Genomic DNA, 20,179 nt, shown 5'->3' on the forward strand with positions numbered 1-20,179 from the left:
AAAAGGTTTAAGCTATACAATCTATGTACCTGCCTGTGAGGCAGGTGAATTGAAATTAAAGCAGGAAGTTTCATACTCAAAGCAGAAACTCCAGCACAGGCTAAAAACTGCTGTAAGAGTATTTTTTCATCCATTTATTATGTCAAATAATAAAAAAAACCTTCTAGCACTGAAACCTTAACATTTAACAAGTAAAAAATAAACTGTTAGTGGTACATAAAGTCTGATTTCAACATCAGCTATAAACTTAGCATGATGAATCAGAAACAGAAATATCAGTTTGGGAGGTTAAAGCCTTATTTTTATTCAACCAAGAGTATGAGTAGCCAGGTGCTGAGATGCCTGGAGGGCAGCCCTGCTCCCACTCCATAACTCATTGTCACAGTTACAAGGAAGGAAAAGTCAGCAAAAGGAGACAAGTGACAATGTACCTCTGACAGTGTCCCATACTTCTGAAACAGTTCTTAGGTCAATAGCTGCTTGTTAGCCTCCAGGGAAAATTAAAAGGTCAATCTTTTACTTGCAGAAGTAACCTAGAGCATGATCCACAAATAAATGGATGGATTTACCCTAAATAAACCTGTATCACAAACTGGGTTTCCATGCCAATAGAAATGTGGGATGGAAATAGCTACACAAGATGCTCCCAGGGAAAAACCAGGCCCTGAGACTTCAAGCATGGCCACCAAACACTGTATTTGGTGACCACTGACCAAATGCTCACTCCAACTGCCTTCTGCAGCAAAATTTCCAACATTTTGTTCATTTCACTGTAAAATTCCCATATCTTTCTCCTTGAGACTAATGCAAAGCACAGTACAGTTGGAGTTTCTTCAAAAGCTCTGTCTTTCACAGTCAATGGCTGATGGTTGCCTGCTGCAGCTCCCTGTGTTGACAATTCCCAGCAGAATCCTGTGACAGAAACAATTCTTTCTCCCCATGCATCCCTTACCTCATAGGCTCGAGAGCCAGTGACCCTTGCCAGGTGCTGGGCTCCCCCCATGGCTTTCTCCAGCTCTCTGCACTGGGAGGTTGTGCTGGAATCCATCCAGATGGGACTGTCACTGACTGAAAAACAGCCCTGTCATGAAGAACATCCTTGATTAGGAAGCCTGATCTCTGAGAACTCCCTGCTAGAGTAATAAAAATACAGCAGCCATACATATCAGCCCACAGCTCAGTTTTCTGCTGTGCCTTCTGCCCTTCTCTCAGCAATTACAGGAAACAGATATTGGGTAAAACGTTGGCCAGTGATGAAAAGTTCAACCCAAACTTTGCATCAGAGGGAAGCAACATTCTTTTTCTGCTGCCACTTCATAGACCCTGCAGCATGATATCTCAGTCCACCTTCTGGTAGCCAAAACCCCAGCCCCTTTCAGAACTCCTCTGCAAACCATCAGATTATCTTCCCACAGCTCTGCCAATATATTTCTCTTTAATGCATGGCATAACCACGTGGAAATACAACTGAGGCTTAATATGCATTCATTCCAGAATTTTAGTGCCATTTCCATGAGTTTTGAACAGATGAGAGTTACAAAACAAATGATTTAACACATCAGTTACACTAAAGCCTCCCTTTCAACATATATCTGTCCTTTCTGACCCTAGAGTAAAGAGAGAAGGGTCTTCCAGAGGAAAGTGGAGTCCTCTCAATTTTTCTTTTTAAATAAAAGCTTGTCAAGTCTTTGTTCAAAGCTCACCAATCACACATGTACAAAATGTTGAGGTTCAACAAGGAACTTGGTTAGGATTTTAAGTCCACACAACATTACACTTATGTCCTTTCAGAGGTAAGAGTAAACTGGTCTTTTTTAAATATATTTATTTTCTTATTAAATCACTTGCACATCCTGCAAGGAAACTCAGGTACAGTGGTCTTCTTCACCCCAATTTTTTTTTGTTAATATAAATATATTAAAAATGTAAAATACTTACAGGTTGTTTACAAAAATATTACATTTTCTAGAAGAACAAAGAGGCTGTTAGTCTGATACAGAAAGATTCTGGGACACCCACTAGCACCTGTAAGCTTTTAAAGTAGAACATACTATCATTCAGGAGAAAATGAAATGCCAAAAGCCCTGCAACTGAAGGAATAACTACCACACTTCATTTATGCTGCAGGGGTTTGCAGCCCAGCCAAACAAGAGGAAGAAAAGCAAAGTGTAAGGATCAGAAAAAGGACAGTGTAGCCCTCCCTTCAGAGATTTTGTGCACCTTACCTTTAGTGATTGATGTAAAGGCAGTTCAGATGATGCATTCTTTAAAATCTGGATGCTTCCTTTTTTCCAGTACACACTCCCATGTTGCTGTAGGAAATACAGAAACAGGAGCTGGAGATGCCCTTCCAAATTTCAAAGTAATATATATCCTGATCTTAAACTCTAAGGAGCAAGAGAATTTTCTCCAATCTAGGACCAAAAAATGGCCCATCTCAAATCAAGGGTCTCATTAAAAACTCTTCTGTAACACTGAGCAGACCAGACACTAAACCAGAACACTATTTTGAATACAGAATTTTCTAGTGGGAACAATTATTGTACTGCTAATGGCATTAGATAATTATTTGAGGGTTCTTTGAGCTATAACCAGGGCTCCACAGTCAAGATTTATTTCTGTGCTATTTCAGCAAAGCCCCTTGTTCCATCAGTTACAACCCTGCTCCCCCTTGCTGGAAGGGGACAAAATAAAGGGAATATGGGCAGTCTGGAAATGCACTCCTTTTTTCCACTTGAGTAAGGTGGGGTTACTTGGCAGTCCCCAACCTGTGCTCCACTGAAGAATTCATAACAGAGCCTTGCTACCAGCTCTGATTTTCAGACACTTTGTTCAGATTTTCAACTGCAATCAATGAAACATGGAGATAAAAGCAAGGGTTTTGATTAATTAGTCCCAGATACATCAAGATGAATAACCTAAACCTCACACGTCAAAATTAGCTACTGCTTAGGTGCTGTCCTCACCCTGAATATCATCCGTGCAAGTTATAAAAGCTTCTGTTGATTCATTGAAGTACTAGGAGAGGACTGGCTAACTGACTAAATGTCAGGGTGGGTGTTATAAATCTCAAAAAAAAAAAAAAAAAAAGGCATTATGCACTACAGGCTAAATCACAGCAGCATTTTTGTAATTTTGGCATCATTTGGGTTTCATTGTTTCTGTGCTGATCTGTGTCCCAGACAACAAAAAACTGCTCAGGGGGTGTTACTGTGCTTTTAGCAAACTGTTCTCCTCGCTGTTTTTTCTACCCCATTTTCCACAAGCACCTGGATCAGCTGAAATTCAAAATGAACAAAGAATTAAAACAGTGTGAAGCCAAGCAGTTCTGCACTGATCTAAACAATTGCACTGCAAACCTCATCCTCCACTCCCACTATCTTCTAGTGACTGTTGTGTGCTTCCAGCGTCCTATTCCCCTGAGGGGCATCTGTGGATGCTTACGTAGAACTTTAGATCTTATTTTATGCCATTACACTCTTCTGCCATACAAGTGTTTAAATTTATCACTCTACCTTATATACTATCAAAGAAATACAGTAAAATTGAACTTTTCTGTATAAACCAACCTGGCCAGCACCAGACAAAGCTCTGACTTGAGAGAAGTTAAAGCCTGAAGACTTCATCTTTTCCAAGATCATATCCAGAGCCTACAACAACAAACAGAATCAGGAATGATGGTAACGAGCTATCAAATTATGCATACTCACAATCTGGAATTAAACAGTAAATTCATGTCATCACTGATAAGAGTTCATTGGCAGATAATGAAAAATTAGCTAATGACTATGGACGTCTCAAAAATCTGCATAAATTAATTTATTAAGTGAGAGTCCATAAAAGAAAATTTGAGTCACACAGTGGAAAAATAAGATCTTTAAAGCTGAATCACAAAGATCTGTTCTTTGAATCCTAAATAAGAGGCAAAAATTAAAGAATTCCAATTCATTTAAAAAGCACCTTTAGAGTGCTAGACACAAAGCAAGATTATCTTTTTCTGTTCTTACTTTTGAAAAATCTATGAAATCTTAATAGGTACATCCAGCACTCATCCTACAAGACATTGGGTAACCTCAATTCCAGTGCCCTCAGTGTCAATAAATTGACAGATTCTTCAACAGAAGGATAACTCAAGTGATTTTAGCATTTCAAGCACTGTAGTGGTTTTGGTAACCTGGGTAAATTTTATTCTTGACATATTCTCCTGAAGTTTAAAACCAAAAATGAATCTATCTTTAAATAGTTTAATTTAGATCAGCATTTCCCAGACTCTCTTGAAAAATGGACCACTGCAAGACATCCAAAGAAACATCATATATACCTATATCATCATATAATTAATTTAATAATTACAGCAGTTCCTCTTCATTTTGATTCAAAAAACCAACTGCAAGCAAATTTACCAAACCTTTGTCAGCTGCTGTGGATTACCAACTGGGGGTTCTGTGACCTTTCAAATATTTTAACTATCCAAATCCCTCTAGTAAGACAAATTTACATAGTACCATAGTAAGTGTTGCAGAATCTGCACAGAAGTAAGACAGGCCTTATTTTAAAATAGAAAAAATGTTATACTTCAAAATAATCAGTCAAAGTTACTGGGAACCAGTGAATAAATTGCCCTTTCACCACTCACCAGTTGCAACACCAATTGGCAAGCAAAGCTTATTCTTAAGCAAAATAGTTTAAACAACCTGGGTGCTACAAAAACGGATTTAAACAAGGCAAAGTGACAGCTGCCCCATTTGTATGTGAGAGAGAAAAAGAGTCTTTTTTTCAAATTAAGAAAGTCAGGAAGGAATTTCTCATACATAGAATGCTGTAATAGTAGAGAGTGAAGAAACAAACAAAAAACCTATCGAAATGTTAGCAATTTCTACTGTGTTTGTTGATAGCATTACTATTTGCATACCAAAGACACAGAATAAGACTTCAAAGAAACAGAATGTAAGCAAAAGCACTCTATCGATTTGAGTGATGGGTTTCACTATTTCTCACTATAAACTTTTATTTCTGTAACAGCAAGGAAAAAGTTGATCCATATGAAGTTTTGTTCATACCTTGACCCACATAAGCACTGGTGAAGTGACTGTCAGTCTGTCACTGTGAATATAGACTCCACCTTGAGTCCTAAAGAAAAACAGGATTTTTATCTCAGTAAATTCAGCAATTTTTTTTCTCTGCCAAGCAGAGTTCTTCAAGTTTATTAATGACCAAAAAGCATTTGCAATGCTTTTAAGTTAAGAGCAAGGATCAGTGTTTGAAACATGAAAAGGAAAAGCCAGCTCCTAGGAGGTGACATGTTTGACCCAATTGCAAAGTAAGTGATTTTCAAGGAAAGGTCCTGATCCTGAAGTAAGATCTGTTATAGAATCCATTGCTGATATTGCTCATTGGCTCCATGTAATTCAGTTATTTCTGTCACAATTAGTGACTTGAACCTCAAAAATGAGGTTTAATTTTTGTAGTTAAACCATCAAGTAAATAAATATATTTTATTGAAACTTGTGACTGGAGGACGACATTTGTCAATTCTAGTCTATTGTTTAAGTAAGCAAATACTGTCATCCTACATCTTCAAACTGAATTTATCTCCAAATGCCTTCCCTTCATGCAATCTACATGCTGTTCTGAGAGCATCCCACCCAGTCATGGCCACAAAGCTGAAGTTCCAAAATAAAAAGAATGGCTTATTTATGCACAATACTTTGGGGTATATTTTCCTAATTTATTTCCTGTTGGGAGCTCTTGTTATAGTCACATGCAAGGAAGGAAGAGCATACACTACCCTTGCAGAGAGGGAAACATGAACATGGCATGACTTTTTCTACATCTCCATATATATCAGTGAGACCAAATAGGGCAACAGTCCCCTCATCCCAATCTCCAAAGCTTTAAATTATATTATCCAAGTATAATATAAGATATAAAAAGTCTTACTTAAATTCCGGAAGGTCCTTATCAAAATGAACATTATCCTCATAAATGACCCTCAGTTGTTCATCAATAGCAATGACTTTCAACTAGAAGATATAAAACAGGAAGTTAACAGAATCTAGCAATAATTGAATGGCAGTGATGACTCATTTATAATCATTTACTTCCCACAGACAGAATTAAAAAAAAAAAAAACCACCCTAATCCATACAACTCACTGAAAGTATGGCATAATTTTACACTAAACAAGTTATTATGTGAATTTCCAGCATGCCATCTATTCAGCAACATGCGGGTTTATTTATATTTTCTTTCTCCTGTAATGCACAAGATCGGGCTACAGGCATGTACTAAAGAACAGCAAATACATTATTACCAGGTTCATAGCTTGCATCACTGCAGCCAGCTTTTCCAATTCCTCCAAAGAACATAGTATCTTAAAGATGTCATACACCTTCTCTTTTTTGCCTCCTCTTACCCATGAGCCTTACAGACCCTTTAGGGTACCTCGAACACCTTTCCTGCTCCCAGATGGTGAGCAAATCAAACTCTGCCCATTTGGCAAAGCTCAGAAAACTACATAGGTGTATTTTGAGCTACTGCAACAGAAAGCAACATCCCCAGCTCCATAAAGCAGAGCCTTATTGTAAGCACAAATTAGAAAGGTACCACAACCTTTCCTCATCTATCTTCACTTAAGTTCACCTAGTTCTGAAGAAAGACAGCAACAGCTGAGAAGAAAAGCAAGAAGAAGTTCACATTCCGTGCCTTTTTCAACCAGGGGGAGAGTGCAAACTGCTGCTAAAGTAACTGATTAAAAAAAAAAATCTACAAAGACTATCATCTCAAGGAGCTGCATTCAAATAACAAGGCCATCCCCATTTTTACCATAGCAGTGTAGAGCCATTATCTATGCCCTGGCACAACTCATTACCAACTTGCACTAGCTTAAAAATGGCTCTGACCCACTGCAGCCTAATTGGCTCTCTGCTTGCAGCATGTCCCTGTAAAATCACTTGATCAACCTAACCTGGATGTGTCTTTTCAAGCTCCCAAACTTCAGCACAACCATAATGGTGATTTATGCTCAAACACCTATTTTTAACATATTCAGGCCTCTGCACAACTTGGGCAGAGTTTCTATTTGCAGTGCAGCAGTACCCAGCTCTGCCAACAAATCACAATTTCAAGCAGAAAACTGAGCATCCAGAAGTCTTAATTCACACAAGGGAAGCTGGGTTTGGGTGCAAATCCCAGCTCCTAGAGCAGCAGGGTCTTGATACATATAGAGAAGGGCCACAGGATTCTTCTGTTGCCAGTGCTCCTTCCTCACACAGGGCACCCACTGATGATAGACTCACAACTGACACAAGCATCAGTCCTCTTTTTATCCTACAGTAAAACTTTCATACCTTCTCTCTGTAAACTTCCCAGGAGCAGCACAACACAACACTGACTTCTCTCCTTCAACCAGCCAGCTGCTTCCTAGCCTTTACATATCATGTAAAGTCTTCCTCCTCACAGCATGGACAGCAAACTCCAACTGCCTAACTCACTCTTTTATCATACCCATCCTTATTGGGCATAGCTGTGACTCATTAAGGGCAAGGCTGTTTCCACTCTTGGGTAATTAGTACAGCAGTTATTCATCAGGGGCGAGATTGCCTGCAGTGCTATCTCTATTCTCTTACAATCCATTCTCCCACACTGCTCTCCAGGATTTAGCCCATCCCTAGCAGGATAGGGAAGCAGGATACATTCGGACATACAACCCACTGCTTCAGGTGGGGCAAACAGAAAGGGATGAAGGTGAAGGGTATGTGTGAACAACCATGTACGTGCACCGTGTGCAGGCCATGGACATCTTAAAACACACAAACTGCTCAGAATTATTACGGCCATAAGCAAAAACACAGGAAGTTCCACTTCAAAATGAGGAAGAACTTTGTTACATTGACTGCGGCAGAACGCTGGAACAGGATGCCCAAGGGAGGACGTGGAATCTCTCTCTCTCTCTCTGGAGACATTCCAAACCCCCCTGAACATATTCCTGTGTCACCTGCTCCAGGTGACCCTGCCTTGGCAGGAGGTTTGAACTGGATGATCTCCAGAGGTCCCTTCCGCAGTCTCACAGAATCGCTCAGGCTGGAGGGACCATAGCGGATCATCCGGTCCAACCTGCCTGCTTTACTAGGCTCGTCCCTAAGCACACGGCACATGATTCAGTGCAGACATCTACTGATTATCTCCAGTGACAGAGACTCCACAACCTCTCTGGGCAACCAAGGATTGTGAGATTCCGTGAATAGTTTGGCATCAGCCGTGCTGAGCTGCAGCGGGTGCGAGCCCCGGGCAGGGAGCACCGCCCCGCTCCCCCAGTGCCGGGGCCAGCGAGCAGCCCCGCACGGCGGAGAGCGGGGAGGAAGGAGCGGGGAGGGGACGGAAGCGGCCAGCAGAAGGAAGGCCTGGCCCCGATCTTGCTCGGCAGCCGCGGTGGCGGCGGGGAGCGCCGAGCTCATCCCGCCGGGGCAGCTCCCCTTCTGCCGGGCCCCGGCTCGGAGCCGTCCCGGGCAGCGCAGCGCCCGGAGCGGCCCCGGCCCCGCCGCCCGGCCGGGGGACAGGAGGGGAGAGGAGGGGAAGGGAGGGGCGGGAGAGGCGGCGCGGTACCTGCTGCGTGCTGAAATCCCAGCCCAGGTAGCAGGGAGCGGCCATGGCACGGCACGGCACGGCCCTCAGCCGGGAGCCGGGGCAGGCACCGGGAAGGGGGTGGCTCTGCTGGCCCGGCCTCCCCGGGCAGGAGCCGCCGGCCCGGCCCAGCGTTAATGAGTGCTCAGGGAGAGGGGCGAACCCTCCATGCCTCGCACGGAGGGGCCGGGGACAGCTCGGGGGGTGATGCGGTGCTGGACCCAGGCCGTGGTGGGGCGATGCTGCGCTGGGATTGTCCCGTTCCCCCATTCACGCAGCGGGGCCAGGTGATGCTGAGCCTTCATCCCAGTCCGCGCAAAGAACAGAGCTGGGTGGTAACCCACAAAAGCCTGGTGCACTTTACACTGCGTATACATTTTAACAAAGGCGTCAGCTTTTCTTGGTTACAAATTACGTGACTTGTCCCTGCATTTGAGCCTGGGGTCCGTTTTGAGTAGGCGGTCCATGAGTTGATGGTCGCGATTACCCACTTCTGTAATCACTTTTCCCTCAATTGCTGCTCAGTTCTGCTGAATTCACTCTTGGTGGCTCTTGTCCAGCCCATTCATCTTGGGACTGTCTTCCCTTTTCCTTAAAACAACAGATTAGCCAAGCATACAGAATTCACAATGCAGTTGTTTAATCATAACTGTCCAGCTACATTTACTGGTTAGCAACTAAAAAAATAACACCTGCAAAGTTTGACACAAACCCTTGTTCAAATCTTCAGGGGCTTGGGATCAAGACGATGGGATGGTGGGTCACGCTGTGCCAGGGTGAGCATGGATAAGCACCCATACACAGGGATCCCCAGCAACAGCACCCAGGCCAGCGAGAGAACACCAGAGCTGCCATGCAGGAACCATCCAGGAACCAGAACCAAATCAAAACCAGCAACATCAAGCCACAGTCCCAAGGCATTAATTAAATTTTAATATCCCATTACTGCGATTAATATCCCACAGCCCTGTTGTGGTATCATACTCTAATCAGCACAAACACACTATTAAAAATATTCCATTAAAAAAACACAGTATTGTTACTTTGGCTGAAGTATTGTTTTCTAGTTTGCCTTTTTTCACTTTTTGCATTATCTGCCATAGCATGTGACAAGCAAAGTGGTATTCCTTAATCAAAAGAAGACTCATCTAAAATACACTTCCATTCTGCAATCAAGAAAGTATCTCAGCAGAGCCTTAATGAAGTCAAATAGGTTTTGCATGCCCAGGATCTTAAACTATTTTTACAGTACAAACACTTAATTTGAGATAGCTCAGTTGGTCAGAGCATGGTGCTAATAATGCCAAGGTTGTGGCCTTGATCCCTGTATGGGCCATTCACTTAAGAGTAGGACTGGATGATCCATGTGGGTCTCTTCCAACTCAGAACATTCTGTGATTCTGATTATAAAATATTATGAAATTTTGTCATAGACTGAACATTTAAAAATATATCCAGTGATTTCTCAAAGCCCTAACACCCACAGGTTTAAACTTTCAATATTTCTAGTTATTGTTGTGAAAAACAACCTTTAGAACAATGGCCAGCATGTAGTGGTGGAATTTGCTTGCCTATGAAGAGCTCATGCTGGATGAACCTGCCCTGAACAAAGGTCTCACTTAACCAGAGGCCGTGAAGGAAATAATGTTTCTGAAATGTTACCAAGAACTGTTTCCTCGGTGTAATTTATACCAGAAAACAAAGGATCAAATAACACACAGGGGCTGGGTTTTTTATTAATGCAGAATGTGGCTGGTGAGCCAGAGAGGAGAGGTTTGCTCAGCCCTTTCATTGGCTGCATAGTCCCTGTAAACAATAACATTCAAAGGCTGAGGCTTGAAGTGTTGCAATTTTCAAAAGATTTGGAAAAGCGAAAAGAAACTGAAGTCTGCAAGTCTGAATGTAAGAACGAGGAATGACTTCTGAAAACGAGAAAGTAGTGGATTTTAATTCTTTTAAAGTAGGTATTGGCTAATAGAAAGGGAACCACGGTTTATAAATAAAAAGAGCAATCTTGTGAGGATGTAAGAATCAGTTATATTCTTCAGCAATCAGGTCAGAATACTCTCAAAAAACAAGAAATTGCTTGACTTAAACAGCACAGAAAAGCTGGAGCCGGAATAACCTGCCTTTTATTATCAATCTCCTTAATTAGGAACAAGGGTCCAAGACAAGTCAGGAGGAAAATCCACTGTTGCTATTTACACTGCTCATGTTTCTCAAAAGAAAGTAAGGAAGCTTGGAGGATCAGTGCCTTGCCCAGTCCCTCTGTTGCCCATCTTTTCATCAAGGCAGCATTGTCTCAAATTTATTGTTTGAGTCTGGAAAATGTGCATTGCTGCTGTTCTTTCTGGACTCAAATTCATGCTTACAGATACTGCCATAGCCTCCAAAAATGTTTCCTGAAAGCAAAGAATGTTTAGCTGTGCATTTATCAGTGAAGTTGCATTCATGTACTAGTGATGTTTTAGCACTGACAAATCCCAAATTTCCAGAGGGGATGGACAAAATGCCGTTTATAATTGAAATGTCACCACTGCAGATTAACAGCTTGAGGCAAAGCACAGATTAATCACTCAAGACACATGGAGCAGAGTAAAGGGAAAAGCAAGTTTGTTCCCCTTTTCCTATTAACCAGTTTCTGACCTGATGGAGAAGCAACACTTCCATGCTTTCCTAGGCCCCTGGCTGTTTAGATAAGTTACAACTAGGACGTCAATTAAAGCTATTTTTTCTTACCCCACTGTCAAGTTAACTGCAACTGCACATTTCTATCAATTCATTGCAAAACATAAATTAACTGTATTCCACATTCCTACATACTGAGATTTTTCACTTTTTATTCTTCCTTCCAGTATCAAAACCTGCCTCTGATCTCAGCTGCTCTCTGATATGGACTTAGATTTAACTGCACTCTTCAGCTTTGCACAGGGGAACTCCTTCGAAAACAGTGATAGCCTAAATTCGAGGCTTCATTATCATCACATCATCTGAGACATGTCAAGCTAGAGAGCAGATAGACCAGACCTGTGCTATAAATTAGGGTGACTGTATTGACAGCAGTCCAGCTAACCTGATTTTTACCAGCTACATAATTTAATGGGATGTGGAAGGACTCACACTTTCACAGGAAGCCCATGGGCAACTACAAAGCTAACAATCCTCCTGCTCCCAGAAGTAGAATTTGGGCAGCTAACTAGTTATTTTAAGTAGCAGGGCTGCCAAGTGTTTCTAAGCCCCAAACAGGTATTCCATATTGGTGGAATAGCATAGGTAGGCCCAGCAGAAGTAATGGGACAGGTAAGAGTCACTGCAAATAGAGACTTAAATTATGAACATGCAATAACCACAGCAGCCCATGTTAGCACAGGCATTGTTAAGTCTGCCGGCATAATTATCCTCTTCCCAATAAGAAATCTTGTGGCTCTTTAATTAGCCTCAGAAACATTAAACAGTACCTGGGTGAGATGCAAGCCAGCCTTTTTGCCAAGTAACCCCAGTCACGGGCACTGCTGCTCATGAGGTGGGAGATGTTTACAATGTTAAGCTCCAAGTAACACAACAGTAACACATTAACACATCACTTTAAAAAAAGAAATAGTCTCAGCCTGAGCACTAGACCTACCTGCTAGAACAATACCTGAACAATGGCAATGTTCAAAAGGTCATTCCCTTTCTACTTGGCATTGCAAGTACTCTTATCATAAAATCTCCAGCAATGTTTAACCAGGTACTGAGAATATAAAATACCACAGTACCATAAATTAAAATATGAAGTTTCTGTTCTTTTTATTGAGATAACACCAAAAGTGTTTTTCTTTCCTTAAATGTGCGCTTATCTGTTGAAGTTATTTTTGCACATGATCTTGTGGTAGGTAACCATTATATTTGTCCATACCTCCAGATGGAGTGGAAAGTCTCATTTGTTCACTCTGTAAGAATCAGAGCTTGATGTTTAAAAACAATGGACTGAGTCGGCTGGTTTTTTTACTGACTATGAACACCTGAATGTGAGAAAGGGCTTTGCTGCTGTGCAGGCTGCCCAGAGTGGTTGTGTAGCTTTGGAGTCTCCCTCACTGGAGACATTCCAGGACCATCTGAACACAATTCTGTGCAATGTGCCCTAAGACAACCCTTGGCCAGGGATGTTGGCCCAAACCACCCACTGTGATGCCTTCCAGCCTGACCCTCTCTGTGATTCTATGGAGGCATGTACAAAGATCCAGCAAAATCCCTGTGAAGGAGTTTCACAAGAGGAAGCCCGGAGCACAGTTGTTGCATAGAGACTAAAAATGTAGATGATTTAAGTATAGTAATTACTCCACAAACTTACTGGCTGATTTAATTTTTTGACATGTGCATATTCAATATGCCAGGTGTGGTACTGCATTAACCAGTTAAGGCCCTTTAGAGAGAACTCATCAGGAATTGATGCAGGATTCCACATAAAAGCACACACAGGCATACAAATAATGGGTACAAGAAAAGAACTTAAAGATGGCTCAACTACACAATCTCGACAATACCATCAGTTTCATGGGTATTGGCAAATTTGCAGCTTTTATTTGATCATGTACATAAAATCCTCCAATTTCACTTCTATTGAATTCAGCAGAAGATGTTTTGACTTCAGTGGGTACTGAATCCGGCACTGTGGAATTGTATCTGCTTTTATATACTCTAGTTTTACAGATGTAATTTCCTTGACTCAATTAGGCTACCAGTGATTATGAAGTGCAGTACAAAGTCCTCATGAGATTTCTGCATGGAAGCAAAGTAAAGAATGCTTCTGAATAACAAATTATTTTAAGATACTTTCCTCCTCTGCACAGACTTCAAGTTCACGTTCATTCTCACAATAGTAACAATACTTAACCATCCTCTTTGGAGGACTATCCTAACTACAGCCATTTGCACGGCTTATTAAAGTTAGCTTATGCACCCAGCAGAGTTTCTTGAAGATGAATACCAAAGTGGTTTGTGTTCTAGTGCTCAAAAGCAAATATCTCAGAAGTAAGATGGTGTCATCCAGATAAAACTTTTCATTAACAACAGATTAACCAGTTCTTTCATGCTGTACTTGAATCTTATCAAACTTCACTTACAGATAAGTACATCCTACTGATTAAAAGCAATCAAAGATAAACTCATTCCTACTCAAACAATGCCTGAATTAGAAATTAATAAGGGACAAACCTTGCTCTTTTCAGCACCATCCTGCAAGGACCAAAAATCTTCTTGCAATCAAGAGTGAGTCAAAATCCTGTAGTTTTTAGGTGGAAAAATCAAGGCAGAAAAGTTATATAGCTTATACAATCTGTTTTAGATCCTGCTTGAAAGTCTCACAGAATTCCTATACGCCTATTATGTTCCTGGGAGAACAAATAACCACAGGGTGTTGTCACCTCCCAGAACTGTAGCCTTCATAACTCCATGGATAGGAAACAGTCAGAAAAGTAGTTGTTATAGAAGAGAAGGAGGCCAGGGGAACTATGAGGGAAGATGTCAAAAGTTCATTTGTTTAAAATCTCTAACTGGTAAATATGTTCAGTTTCCTCTTAGACTTGCCTCTGCACATTGTCACTTCTAGAAGGGAATTCCAGAAGTTCTTGGTGGGCAAGGATAGCAGAGCTGTAAAATTAACAGTTCCTGACCCTGGGTTTTGGAGGCTGATTGTTTGTCTAGGAGAGATTCCAGTCCTATCAATGAGGCAACCAACAGAGGGAGCAGCCTTCTAACAAAGTACATTTCAGCATTTGATTTTACTTTTTGTAGCAACTAACACTCCAAAGGAATTATTTAATCCTCAACAAATCAAGACAGAAGAACAGAGGTTTTTAAATGCTGCTTATGTCAGGCACAAAAAACACATACAGAACATCTGCTGCATTTAACTCCTCACGAACAGCACAACTGAATTTGACATGCAGGAATAGTTACTTCTGTTTGACCACATTTACCATCCACAAAAAGAAAAAAAAAAACAAAAAAGAATGTGTTTCTGCCTAGGAGACCGGATAGCACCAAACTCCTGACACCTGCAAAGCCAGATGAAGGAGCACTAAATGATAGAGTCACAGGATACCATGTTGGAAGGGACCTCAGTGATCAGCTGCTCCAACCTTTTTGGCAAAAGCATGTAAAGCACAAAATATTTGGTATGAAAACCTCAGTGCTAACTTGGTGTGCTTGATTTAAGCCTTTAGAGACACCCAGGCAGAGGGCATGACCAAAGATATTTGGTATACGCCTACCTATACACACACACTAACTCATTATATTTACCTAAAGGCACAAGGAATAAAATGAGTATTTAGAATCCTGTCAAGGAAATGTGAAGATTGACTACATGCAACCCAAGCTCCCCAAACCTTCAGAGGGACCTGAAGGGCAGCTGGTCCCTTCCTTTGACATATTTGAACCTTTAGGTCTGAAAGCACAGGAAAGATAAGATCAGAGGAAACATCTCAAGATCATTTTGAAAACTTCCATCATAGGATCCTTCACCCCATTAGCAAGGACACGAAGAGAGCACCAGAAATAATCTTGCACCATCAGAAAATCCTGTGCTCTACTCACAACACGCTGTAACAGGGCATGCTTTAAGGTTGTGCTTTCAAACAATAGAAATGTGTGTGCTCTTATCAAAAATCTCACTAAAAAGTAAACAGTTACTATTGATTCTACTAATACTGTCTGGAATCCAAATAATAGCAGCCACCTTGTTTTCATCTTCTTTTGGGTTATTACATTTTCTAACAATAAAATAGTCACTTTCTTCCACTTCAAGACTGCACTTAAATAAAAATTTAAAAAGCACTATAGAAAGCTAGAGAAAGGGGATTATCCAGTAACGTTGATTTTCCTTCTCGGTGCCAGTTAAAATCTACAGACATTTGCATTCTGTCTTTTTAACCTCCATGAACAGTGCTGAGCAAGTCTATAATTCAGCACACGAATACCATGAATAATATACCTCTGGTCTCAGGTGTGCAGTAAAACCCAGTGTTACAGGAAGTGCATTCAGTCAGTTAACCATTATGAGCATTTTTAATTATCTTTAAATCAACAATTATTCCTAAAAGGTCCTCAAACAATTTTTAATAAAAAACTAATTTACTACACACAAATTAATTAGTACGAGATAAAATTAGTTGCATCTTTTTAAATTAGATTTTGCAACCAAGGTCAAGTGCAGTAAACATCTACTTCAGGTTCTAAAAGCCACAGCTTTTGGACAATGAAGTAGTCTCAATTTTTTTTGCCTCGAGGAAATGAAGAATTGGTTCCATTGTGATGGAAGAAAAGACTTAAGGGAAATAGGGTACTTCAGTGGATAATCAAGTGAAAACCACTCAGATGATGTTTTGATCAGGAATTTGTTCAATTAAAAAAAGAACAACTTTTGACACAAAACTAATCATGACAATAAATTTTCAGAACCTATAATGGCAGTGCTAGAAAATGCCTTGGCTGCTTATACTCCTCAGCAACCTAGAGCAACCTAAATGGAGATCTCTAACATTTCAGGCAGAGACAGTCACTCCACTCCAATAGTGCCACCTGCTGCGTGCTGGGAAAGTGTACAGGGCTCCGGAGCTCCAGGTAACTCAATTTAAAGATTGATTGACTGATTTGAAAAGAGATCACATGGCATGCATGTGTGACGATAGGAATTTATTTTTATTTATTAGTAATACCTAAGCAGGCAATACCTAAAAGGAAGTTGTTCCACTGTCTTGTAAGAACAGAACCTGGGGGTGATCTGTTTTCAAGTCTATCCCAGTGGCATAATAAGGATTAGCTACATCAGCTCACTACACATCACAATTAACCTCATGTACTTTCTGATGTCATGCAGATTAGAGCTGGAATTCATTTGATTAACCATATCCTGGTTGCAAATTATTCACAAAAAATACCCACACATGTATATATATATGTGTGTGTTTGTGTATATATATAGAGACAGAGATATGCCTTGATGGCAAAGTGAACCTGCACAAACACACATACACAAACCCATACACGCCTCCAGAAACGGATTCAATCACATCTCAAATCCTGTGTGCAGTTTTGGGCCTGTCATGACAAGAAAGACATTGCTGGAGCGTGTCCAGAGAAGAGCTGGGAATGGGCCTGAAGCGCAAATCTGATGAGGAGCAGCTGATGGAGCTGTGGTGGCTGAGTCTGGAGAAAAAGAGACTCAGGAGGAACATTCTCCTTCCCTACAACCCCTGACAGGAGGTCATAGTGAGGTGGGGGTCGGTCTTTTCTCCTGGGAACAAGTGGCAGGATGAGAGGAAATGGCCTCACATTGCACCAGGAGAGGTTCAGATTGGATTTTAGGGACAATTTTTCATGGAAAGGGTTATAAAGCATGGAAACAGGCTGCCCAGGGAAGTGGTGGAGTCACCATCCCCAGAAGTATTCAAAAAGCACTTGGGGAATGGCACCTGAGAGTATGGTTTAATGGTGAACGTGGTGGTGCTGGCTTGACTTGCTGATCTCAAAGGTTTCTCCCAGCTTTAACAATTCTATGATGACTGTTCACAAGTTTTCCCTGAAAAGCAAACAAAGTGCAATGTATATGGGATTGGCTGAGCTAATCCTGTTCGCAGTTCCTCCACTCTGCTGTACCACCTGGACTCATTCCCTTTGTTTCACTGGCCATCTGGCTCCTTTTCCTGGTTTGTGGTTCTGATGCTTACCCCTGCAACTGCTTGGGAGGGGAATGACTTGTATAAACCATTCATGTGACTGCATGTGATGGGTTTTCTGTGATCCAGAGGGAATGGCAGAGCACAAACAATTAATAATAATTTCTGATCAGATACAAACTCATTACGTGTTAAATGCTCTTCTAATGAGAAGCGAAGCTCACATCTCTGAAGGCAGAGCCTGTGTTTCAGGTTTAAGGATGTTATCCCAGTAATTCCTCCTGCCACACACAGGCAGGCTGCACAAGTCACTTTCACAGGAGGTCAGAGAGTCAAACAGTGTGACTGGAATTTTAAAAAGGTTGGGCAACTTTTATGACCATTAATAATGTTTGTATTGAATGCCAGCTCAGATTGTAATGAGGTTAATTAAATATCCTGTCCCAATGTATAAACCAACTGCCTGAAGGTCCAGAGGCAGACTCCATGTGAAAACAGATCAGAACACTGGACAAATAAGGCAATTGAGGCACTGCTTGCTAGACAGAACCATGTGTTTGTCACGGCTGAAGGCTGAGTATCAAGGTAGATCTAACAAAGCCACAGTGCATCAGAACAATTCTAACATGATACATGCTTTTTCTGAGGTAGAGAGAAGCCAACTTCAAGAGTATCCACAGTGTCTGACAGAGTATTGTGTTTACTGTTCCCTCCCTGGCTAAGGCAGGAAAGCACTGCAGCTGAGGTCGGTAACACAACTGTAAGACACAAGCATATTGGGAAGGCAGGAGTAATTATTAACAAGTCAGCTACAGCAGATTTACACATGTGAGCCTGCTGAGCCTTCCCAGAACTCTGCACTGTGCATCTAGAGTCTTGTCACCTGCAGACACAGAACTTCCAAGGGGATTCCCAAGATCTGCAGGATTTCAGCCTGGTTCAGTCAATCATTTATGATGCAACCCAAGGAACAGGAAGGAGCAGGTGAACTGTCTGAGCTCAGGCAATTGGGAAGCTCCAGCGTGCTCAACAGTCCCAGCAAAGACAACGGCTGCAACATTTCAAGCTCCTGCCAAAAGCCTCTTCTGAAATCATCATGCACATCAGCAGATTTCTGCAACAAAATGCATGCCAGCCTGCAACAAACTGAATTTTACCCTTCTCCCAAATAGGAAGGAGCCCAAAATTTCTGAAGCAGCAAAGAGGCTTGGTTTATATGTCTTAAAATGAAGATATTCAGTAATACCTAAAGCTTAGTCAAAAGCTTGACTAAAACATAAAATAGCAAAGTAGTCTTCCTAATTATACAGGTCAACCTGCTTGATGTTGAGGATTTACTACTTTTATTAGGTACTGATTGTGACTACATAATCTTCAAAATCTTTATAACTTTTAAAATCAACTAATATAGTCTCTGCTCATTTCTGTTGTTGTTCAATGGGTCTTAGTAAATGGCATCTTTTTCTCATATATAAATTTTATAATAACATACTGTTTCTTTCCAACTACCCCCAGTATTTTGTCAGAAAACAAAACTTGGATGATACCATCTAACAACACACCTTCCTTACCAGAGTGTAACACATCTTTCTGTCCTCACCATGTGTGCACAAAGGGAATGTAACCATTTCAGCTACACAGATGTAACTGTAGCAGCACAACTGGTTTTTATAGAGATTTAACAGCTTGCCTGGTGAAAAGAAGGTTGTGTGGAGATCTCATTGCAACCTTCCAGTATCTGAAGGGAGCTTATAGGGAAGCTGGAGAGGGACTCTTCATCAGGATTTGTAGTGACAGGACAAGAAGTAATGGGTACAAATTGATAGAGGGGAAGTTTAGGCTGAATATTAGGAAGAAATTCTTTACTGTTAGGGTGGTGAGAATGGGAACAGGTTGCCCAGGGAGGCTGTGGATTCCTTAACCCTGGCAGTGTTAAAGGCCAGGTTGGACAATTCCTTGAGCAACCTCATCTAGTGGGAAGTGTCCCAGCCCATGGCAGGGGGAGTTGGGACAAGATGGTCTTTAAGGTCCCTTTCAACACTTAACATTCCATGATTCTATGAACTTCTCTCATGCCACAAACCTGTGCAAGTTTTCATAAGTGACTGGTTATTACCAATCTAACAGCTGTGGTTTATGCCCTTCTAGACACAAACTTTTCTCAGCCAGAAAAATAAAACATCTCCTCACAAGGTGTCTTGAAAAGAGACCAATGGATAAATAAAAGCCTATTGTCAAAGTGATAGGAGTGGTATCCATTTCTAAGAGAAACTCCCATTTTCTTTCACTCGAGGCAACTTCAAACCATTAATCTTCCCTACAATTCCATGGACTTTAACTCAGTGGGTTAGAGCATGGTGCTAATAGCACCAAGGTTTTGGGGTTGATCCCTGTATGGACCATTCACTTCAGATTTTGAGGGTCCCTCACAACTCAGGATACTCTGTGATTCTGTGACTTCTGTTGTGCTTGATGGAGGATTCCACATCTGGAGATGTTTGCACAGACCCAACTGAGCCAGCACAGGAGATTCACGGTTCTAAGCGTATCACAGGACTTGAAGCCCACAAAACCGGGAAAAAAAAACCATCGTGGAACCCTCTGCTATTTCCTCCGGCCAGACATCCCACTGTCCATTGTGACAGTGGCAGTGGCAGTGACAGGGACAGTTCCATCGGAACTGCCGTGCCCGCAGCCCCGCCCCGGCCGCTCCGGACCCTTCGCCCCAAGGACAGCGGCTCTCGCCTTGTTCCCGGGAAGGAGCTCAGGAGCAGCCGCCTGCATCCCTGAGCATCCCCCGGAGGCTGTGCCCATCCCGTGGAGTGCAGGTGGGTGCCCGGGGTTGCTGCGGGGTGATCCCGGCTCAGGGGGATGCACAGGATGCTGTCTTGGTGCCT

General features: G+C 41.7%; 1 protein-coding gene across 1 annotated transcript in view; it reads right to left on the bottom strand.

Annotated features, from left to right (window-relative positions):
• The window catches only part of XYLB (xylulokinase), an 80,225-nt gene extending 71,461 nt beyond the window's left edge, over positions 1-8,764 (bottom strand). The window contains exons 1-6 of the mRNA XM_014873705.2: positions 8,605-8,764; positions 5,941-6,023; positions 5,061-5,130; positions 3,570-3,650; positions 2,226-2,312; positions 953-1,081 (exon numbers count right to left, since the gene is read on the bottom strand). Coding sequence (XP_014729191.2) covers positions 953-1,081; positions 2,226-2,312; positions 3,570-3,650; positions 5,061-5,130; positions 5,941-6,023; positions 8,605-8,649 — 495 coding nt within the window. The 5' untranslated portion in view covers positions 8,650-8,764. The remainder of the gene's footprint in view (positions 1-952; positions 1,082-2,225; positions 2,313-3,569; positions 3,651-5,060; positions 5,131-5,940; positions 6,024-8,604) is intronic.
• Between the last annotated feature and the right edge of the window lie 11,415 nt (positions 8,765-20,179).

This window comes from Sturnus vulgaris, chromosome 1 (genome assembly GCF_052056855.1).
Source record: "Sturnus vulgaris isolate bStuVul1 chromosome 1, bStuVul1.hap1, whole genome shotgun sequence".
Taxonomy (NCBI): domain Eukaryota; kingdom Metazoa; phylum Chordata; class Aves; order Passeriformes; family Sturnidae; genus Sturnus; species Sturnus vulgaris.